The 8,305-nt window shown below is 58.9% G+C and overlaps 1 protein-coding gene across 1 annotated transcript in view; it reads right to left on the reverse strand.

Moving 5' to 3' along the window:
- Positions 1-6,985: 6,985 nt before the first annotated feature.
- RCC1 (regulator of chromosome condensation 1) overlaps positions 6,986-8,305 on the reverse strand; it is a 9,530-nt gene continuing 8,210 nt past the window's right edge. The window contains exons 9-10 of the mRNA XM_019471244.1: positions 8,111-8,263; positions 6,986-7,469 (exon numbers count right to left, since the gene is read on the reverse strand). Coding sequence (XP_019326789.1) covers positions 7,294-7,469; positions 8,111-8,263 — 329 coding nt within the window. The 3' untranslated portion in view covers positions 6,986-7,293. The remainder of the gene's footprint in view (positions 7,470-8,110; positions 8,264-8,305) is intronic.

Raw genomic sequence — 8,305 nt, forward strand, 5'->3', positions numbered from 1 at the left:
TCCTGCCCGAATCTGCCGGGTCTGCAGCACCGACCGGGACCTCGCAAAGTGCTTCAGCCCGTATTTCCAGCTCCAGCCCTCGTGATTTTGGGCTTTCGATGGCATTTCTGTATAGGAACCACGCTTTCTAAAAAAATTAATAAAATAAAATAAGAGATAGCAAGCAGTTCCCAGCTCTCCTTTGACTCTCAGGCACCGAAAATGAGCAGGGTCCCGCTCAGGGCAGCGTTCTGGGGAGTGGTGGGAGAGGAACCACCTCTAAATTCAAGTTTTGAAAACTCTCTTGTACTGGGAAAAACCCACCTTCGTAAAACCCCGAGCCCCTTTAGCTGAGGTTATTTTGCAAGCCCCGGTAACTCAAAGCCTTTGCACTGCACCGACGGCATTCGAGGCGTCCCTCTGCTGCCGGTCGTCAAGATATACTTTTATTTTAATAGCCCAGCAGCTCAAACTCCGGCCCAAATTACATTTGCAATTTAAATGCAAATGAGGATTTAGTGAAAATGCAATGGAAAGGGGTGCTGGAGCCTGTAACTCCGCTCCCGCTTCATGAGACTTTGGATTTTAAAGTATTTATCGCTTCTGCCGTGTCGATTTGTGAAGTGTTTTGTGAGTTCCCGAAGAACGGGAAAACTGTAAAGAGCACGGGGCGGATGTGAAAACCAGATTTCCAGCCTGGGGGTGATTTCCAGCAGGGGCATCGCTGCTCCAGCACCGCTCCGAGACCCCCCCACCTCCATCTTCCGGCGCCCTCGGAAAACGAATCCAGGCGCCGACCCCAGCGATTTCACAGCCCAGTTAAACCAGCCCAGCCCAGCCGAATAATGCAGCAACGTGTGCCAGCGCACGGGAGCTGCCACGCACCTACAAACTATTTCCAGGGACCGTCTGTGCAGTCTAATAACACGTTTGCGACTGCAGAAAACGTTCTTTTCTTTTTTCTTTAATTAATCCACCAAATAATGAACCCTAATGTATCAGGCTTTATTCTTACACGTGTGATTAATTACGAAGCCGCCTGTTTCTTTGTCTGCACCGCAGGTTTAGGCTGACTTTGTAATTGCATTATTATGCATATGGAAATGAGTAAATCTGGCTTTCCTGGTGAGGACACGGGTGATATCTCCCACCGCCCTTGCTCTGGAGCCGCCTGAGGTAGATCCAGGCTCTCAGCCCTGAAGAGACGCTTCTTGACTTACGATTCATCATTTAAAAAGAAAAAAAAAAAAACCCACTATGAATAATTACTAGGGCTTTTTTATTCCCTCCCCCCCCCCTTCATAGTTACAAATTCAGCTTGTGCTGTTTTATTTCATTGCTAAAAGCGGCTGATCCCTGCGCAAGCGGGGCTGGGAGGAACACGCAGAGCCCAGGGACCGGCCGCGGCGGGGGGGGTTGGTGTCCCGTGGGAGCACCGGGGCTCCCGTCCCCCAGCTCTGGAGGGATGTCCTGAGCCGGGTGAGTCGTTTTCTCTATTTTTGGACTGTTAAAGGAGATGAACCAGGACTTCAGGAGTTGCTAAAAGCGGCTGATCCCTGCGCAAGCGGGGCTGGGAGGAACACGCAGAGCCCAGGGACCGGCCGCGGCGGGGGGGGTTGGTGTCCCGTGGGAGCACCGGGGCTCCCGTCCCCCAGCTCTGGAGGGATGTCCTGAGCCGGGTGAGTCGTTTTCTCTATTTTTGGACTGTTAAAGGAGATGAACCAGGACTTCAGGAGTTTTGGGAGGGGGGGGCAGAGAGCTCCACGCGTCGCTGTTTCAGCCCAATTCCCGTCCCCAAGAGACCCAACAGGTTCCTCTGCCAGGAGCCACACCAGACCCTTGCGCACCCCAGTTATACTGGGACATACTGGCCAGGTTCCCGGCCTTCACGCCGAGACTCAGGGAGGCGAGACCGCCCGGTGCAATGACCGAACTCTCTCCTTCGCTTGCAGACCCATCGTTAGAGACCCGCGTGACCCAACACGCCGCAGCAGGCTGGTTAATTAGCCGGCTCCCAAAGCCCAGGGAAAACCACACGGCCCTGCCAGCAGACAACTTGGCAATAATTAAAGCTCGTTTCCTCTTGGAGGCAGGAAAAGGAGGAGAAGAAATCAACTCAGTATCCCCCAAACCCTCCTGAAGACGCAATTCCCTCCCGGCAGATCCTGCAGGAGCATTGCATAGGTAGATTTTTTTTGCATCCAAAAAAGCGACATGTTAAAAAAACAAGGGGAAAAAAAAAAACCCCAAAACCACCCATCGCTCAAACAACACACAAAGTGCTTTTATTCTGGAGACAAAAGAGCCTCACAACACCAGAGCTCATCCTCTAGGATGCTAAAAGCCCAAAATCCCACGTTCCCGTCTTTTCTCTGTAAATTAAAAGCCTTTTACGCACTTGAAATAGCAACAGATGGGGACCGGGAGTGCGGGGTATGAGCTGCCGACTGGGGACGCCCCGGCAATGAGAAAGGGTCTGGCTGCGCTGGCAGTGGAAAACCTCCGTCGTGCACCGAGGCCAGACCCTGGCACAGCCGAGGGTCCCCCCCCAAAGCCCACCACGGGACCCAAATTCCTCCTCCTCATCCCCGAAACGCCACCGCCTCGCTCCACTGGTGCAAAACCTCGTTAATGAGACGTTTCCCTTTCCTCAATTAAGCTGTTTTCCTTCGCCCACCCTCTCCCCCCTGCGCGGGGGCTCATCCTTCCCCCCATTTCCAGCGACTTCCCATTGAAGCGTCACTCCGGCTCCCAAGACAACGCCGGCTGATTCATCAGCTCTGAATATTTTAAACCCTATTGTTCTCCCCAGCCCTGTTTTCCCCTCTTTCTTGACAATACCGACGGGCTCCCTACTCGCGAGGGGATGTTTTCCCCCTCCTGGAAGCGGGACCAGCCCCTCGAGGATGGGTGGATGGGAATGATCCCATCCCATTTGGGAATGATCAGGGTTTTGTTCCCAGCTGCAGGAGATGGGAGGAGGGAATTGCATCAGCTCCTGGCAGGATCCGGCCCCGGGGGGGGACCACGCAGGACGGTACCACCAGCCCAGTCGTGCTCGTGCTGCAAGAAATTGCCCAAACCTGGGGGATGGATGGATGCAAAAACCTGCCCGTGCTAAGGGGATGGGGAGCAACCGGGAGCACTGGGATGGGGGCTCCTGGCTCGCACTGCAGGGAAATTTGGGGAGGAGGCGGAGGTTGGGCAGGACCAGCACGAGCCGACCCGTCCGTAAGGGTGTCCCTGCCCCGAGGACGGTGTTATCCAGAAGGGAAAAACCAGCCCCTTCGCCGAGACGCCGGGCGGGCGTTTGCTCTCAGAGGTTATCGACCGTGCTTGGGAAGCAGAGCCCGGCCACCGCGAGAGGCTCCCAGCTCACCGGCAGCCGAGGCAATATGGGGTGACGGAGCAGGAGGCTTTCGGCAGCGCCGGCAGCCGAGGAAACAAGGAAAAACCCCCTCGGCAGAAGGGAGGAGGAATCCTCTCCATCCGACCGGCCTTTTGCCGTGTGCCCGAAGGTGCTGCACCCCGACGGGGACACCCCGGGTCAGAGGGATGGGAGCTTCTGGGTGCAACCAGAGCAACCGGGCCAGGCTCCCTGGGGAAAAGCCCCTTGCGCCGGCTTTTCTTGGTTCAGTTTTGCATCATGAAACTCTTCCCTGTCCAACGGTAGGACTGAGAAGGAGGGATCGGGAAGAGCTGCCCCGAGCTGATGTTAAGAGAGAAGCTGGGAGCGGAGCTGGACCCACTGGGGACGCCAGCCCCAGGGACCTGCTGCTGAAGGGGTGATGAAGGAGGGGGGAGCCAAACCCCAACCAGCCCCAGGTTTGCACCGGGGAGGTCGCAAAGCAAAACACTTTGCTGCCGCCGGGGCGGTCGCCGGGACGCGGTGCCTCGGCCAGGCTGGTCGGGTCCCTCGGGTCCCTCCCCAGCTGCTCTGCACATCCCCTTCCCCTCCATGCTGCTGGTAACGCCTCGAGGGGCTCCAGCCCTTACCAGGGCGAGTTTTGTCCTTCCTAAAATCGTTTTCCATGGGGTTTTGAACAGGACGTCACCTCTACAGAGTCCTTACCCTCTTTGGCAGGTGTCCACACTGGAATACCACACAGGTAGCCAGGAATTGCACCAAAACCCACACCTCAACCTCCCCAAACCCGGCTTAACCGGCAATTTAACCCATCTGCGTCCAACCCCAACACAGCCGGGGCCGGAGCCGCCTCCTTCCATTCGAGCACCGGGAGCCCTGCAGAGCAAGAAGCTGCTCTTCCAACCCGAGCAGCCACTGTGGCTTGTCAGCATCACCTCAAGGCCGGAGGAGTCCCACGTCTCCCTTCATTAAGTCTCTCTGCATTTCTTAGCTATAAATAGGTCAGCGAGGTTCGAAGCGAGGGGCGCGAAGATGCATTTGCAGAGCCCGGCACAGCCGTCTGCGTCACGGCGGCATCGTGACGATGGGAAGAAGGGTGGCGGAGCAAGTCAGGGTGGGTTTTTCCCTGGAAGGGATGTAAAAATACCAGTGCTGGTTTTGGAAACAAGACATTAACATTGAGCTTGTCGCTGGGAATCAGGCCCAAGACACCGAGCAATTTCCCCATCAGGTATCCAACACGTTCGGTGGAGGAGCATCAAATGGGAGGGCGATGGTCCCCAGGGAGCAGCATTAGCCACGGTATTTGTGGCAGCATTAGCCACTTGCCCATGGCTCAGCCTGTGCTGATGGCGAATTACCGGCTCCATCCTGGGCAATAAAACACTCTCCGTGGGCCCACATCCCAACTTCACCCTTACGTGGAAAAAAACCTGAGCCCTTTGCAAGCCCGGCTCCGCAATCACCAAACACGAACCCGGTCTTTAGTGGGGAAGGAGGTGGGTGCCCGCAGCACCCCCAGCCTCATGCTGGACCCCCACCACGCGCTCTACGCTGAGGCCGTCCCTAACTGTGAAGTCAAAGCTCGTCCTTCCCCAGCCCAAAAGACGCGGGAGCAGCGGAGCCAAAAAGCCGCCGGCAGCCCAAACTGCTCCCGGTACCGACCAACCACCCGCCCAAAGCCCATCACCAGCCGGAGGCTCATTAAGAAACCTGCTCCCTCCCACACTAATTAAGAATGAAGAGACACTGGGGGCTCCGGTCACACCAGGATGTGGCAATTTGCTCCGTCGGTGCCGGTCTCTGCGCCGGAGCACACACACGCTATCGGGCTCAAGCTCCAGCTCCGACAGAGCCGCCACGAGCGCCCAACCTGGGGCAGGGGCATGGCAAGACACCTTCCAGCCGTGCCGGTGGGCTCAGCTGCGCCTCTGGAGGCCCAGATATGCCAGGAATAGGGGTCCCACGGGGCCAGGGAGGGTCACACGGGGACCATCCCTTTTCCCTGCCCCACTTCCCCCCGTCCAGTGGTCCAGCAGTCCCCAGCACCTTCTCCTGCTGCCATCCTGCGGCCGTGTCCCACAACTGCACGCACACACCCGCGTACGGCACCGGACAAGGCTGCGGCCAGGCTGGGACCACGGCAGCACCCCAGGGTGGCCCCGCACCCTTACAAGGCCAGGCGCCCATCTCGACCTGTCCCCAAGTGCCACGGCCACAGAGGACTGGCCCCACACCGCGGCGGCCACAGCGGCCCCTTGCCCAGGGGTGGCAGGAGGCCAGGGGGTCCTCAGTCCGTCCCCATCTCCCCACTGAGCACCGGCCAAAGGATGCTGAGCCTCTGCTCGACCCTGGGCTCCCCTCCCCGGGGCCACCTCAGTGCAGATGCCAGAGCTCAGCTGGCAGCACGGCTCCCGTGGCAGCTCAGGGGCAGGAACGCGGCAGGGTTTATGGAGAAAGGGGGCAGGAGGGGACACATGTGGCCCTTCCGTCCTCAGACATCAGCCCAGAGCACGACCGTGCCCACGGGGGGGCTGCCCACCCCTGCAAACCACGGGGAAACCCCAGGGTTTATCAAAACTCAGTTTATTCCAAATGTTAAAAGATTACAGTTTTTCTCCTCTCTTCCTCAATTAATCAATCAAAATACTTTACATTTTCTTTTAAAAAAAATTCAACCTATTCTGAGCCATTGTACAAGTCCCAGCCCCCCGCCCCGCACACACCCCCCCTGCCGCGGACCCCCTTCTCAGTCCAGGTACCTGGAAGGCAGGACGGAAAGAGAAGATGGGGCAGGCCGAGCGCAGGGAGCGAGACCAGATGGACCGAGACCGGAGGCGATAGGGAGGAAGGAGTCCCGTTGTTTGGAGCGATTTGATGCATAGCTGGGTTTTGGTTCTGTCTTCTCAGCGAGGCCCTAAAGGCAAATGAAGCTCCTTCCTCAGCGAAGGGAAGAGAGAAAATTAAAATAACAAAGTCCCCACCCGTGGGATGGATTTTGTTGGGTTTCTGAAGGCAACGGGAAAGAGCAAGAGCGGCTGGGATTGCCAAAAGCAGTGCTGGAGGCGGCCGCTCCAGGCAGGAGGGAGCAGGGGAACCTCCTCCCGGCCTCGCTGCCTGGGGGATTTTGGCTCAGACCCGTAAGCGGTGATGGGTGGGAGGCTGGAGCCCCCCTTTTCCAGCAGCCACAGCTCTGTGCACAGTGCGGGCCGGGCATCGTCCAGCGGCGTTCCCCCTTGCAGGCTCCCAGCCGCCCGGCGGCAACTCCCCACTGCAGCCACAAGCATCGGGCGTGAGAGGAGAGAGAGCCCCGGGAGCGTTTCTGCGAGAGCTCCCCGGGAGCGTTTCTGCTGGACCGAGATCTCACCCGGAACGAGCCCAGAGGGGTTTGGTGGGTGGCAGCAGACACATCCAAGTTGGAGAGGTAAAAGATGTTTAGGTTAAGTGGATGGGGGAAGCACCCAAAGACTGGGGGAACACGGGGACCTCAGAAAGCCCAATGCCCAAACCCTTTTGTGTAGTGAAGAACAAGGCCCTCAGCTTTGCCAGGCCAGGAAATATTAAAAAAAAAACCCAAACCCAAATGAGAAGAAGTGGAAAACCCATCCAGCCACAGTACACCAAACCCAAATGAGAAGTGGAAAACCCATCCAGCCACAGTACTGACATCAGTTTAGGACCAAGCTGACCCGGGGGAGCTGACAGAGCACCGGGCACCACGGGAAGACAGACACATGCTTGCAGGGAGAAATCACGAGCATCCCTGAAGAGCCCTGCTCCAGCCACGCAGACGCTGCCGGGGTCCGGCTCCGGGAGCCTCCTGCCCTCCCCACCACCGTCGGTGGGAGACCAGAGCTGGAAACCGGTCACCCGACCCGGGCAAAAGGTGGGGGGTGTGTGTGCGGGTCCCGCGATCCCGCTGGGCTCGGCTGCGCGGCGTCGCTTCATCAACTCTGCTCCTTGTCCTTGACCAGCAGCACAGTGTGTTGGCCGCCGCTGGACACGGCCAGGACCGTGCGGTTTTCCAGCTGCTTGCCCGTCATCTCCACGGGGCTCCAGACGTCGTCCTCCTCCCCTGTGCCCAGCTGGTAGTTGGTGCCCATGCCCCAGGCAAACGCTCGTCCTGCAACGGAGGTGACACAAGTTTTGGCTTCCAGGTGGCCGCAGGTTGGGGTGACAAGGGGACCCAGCAGCCAAACCCAAGGGGACTTCACACCCGGGCAGTGGGCTTAGTGATGGCTGCCAGAGGTGCAGGCAGGAGGAAGAGGAGCAGCGCTTGCAACCCAAAGAGGCATTTCATCACACAGCCAAGGCAGCGTTTTGCCCCCGGGGAGCAAAGCAAATCCATCAGCCCACTACAAACCCTCCTTCCCACAGCCGCGGGCTGCAGATGCCGCGCACGAGCATGGACAGCACCACAGCACGGAGGTCTCGCAGCAGCGGAGTTCAGGGTGCGGAGAAGGGACCGGCAGGCCAACAACCCCCTCACGGTCAACACCGTTAAGAACCTTGCTGCCAAGGGCCCACAAAAAATATTTGAGCAGCTGCTGCCCAGCTGCCCCCGGGCTGGGTGCTCGGCAGGGGCTGCATCAGCGCCAGGACCTGGCTCCAGTCCCGACCCAGCCAGCAGCGTGCGATGAAGCTGTGCGGGGCCGGTCGGATCCAGGGGGGCCGGGCTGGGCAAAGCACCAGGACGGATGGGTGAGGGGTGGGGAGGGTACATAGGGTGGCGTTCCTGAGCCCGCGGAGGCCCCCGGCACTCACCGTCGCGGCTGACGGCGTAGCCGACCGATGCGCCGCATGCGACGGAAGAGATGCTGGGGAGCTCCGGGATGACCGTGGGCGTGCTCTTCTCCTCCGCCCCTGCCCCGAGGCCCAGCCGGCCATACTCGGCCCTGCCCAGGCTGTAGGCTTTACCTAAAAAGGAGGGCAGTGCAGCAGGCCATAGCCGGACCGGAC

Source organism: Aptenodytes forsteri, unplaced genomic scaffold, assembly GCF_000699145.1.
Source record: "Aptenodytes forsteri isolate BGI_AS27 unplaced genomic scaffold, ASM69914v1 Scaffold321, whole genome shotgun sequence".
Lineage (NCBI taxonomy): Eukaryota > Metazoa > Chordata > Aves > Sphenisciformes > Spheniscidae > Aptenodytes > Aptenodytes forsteri.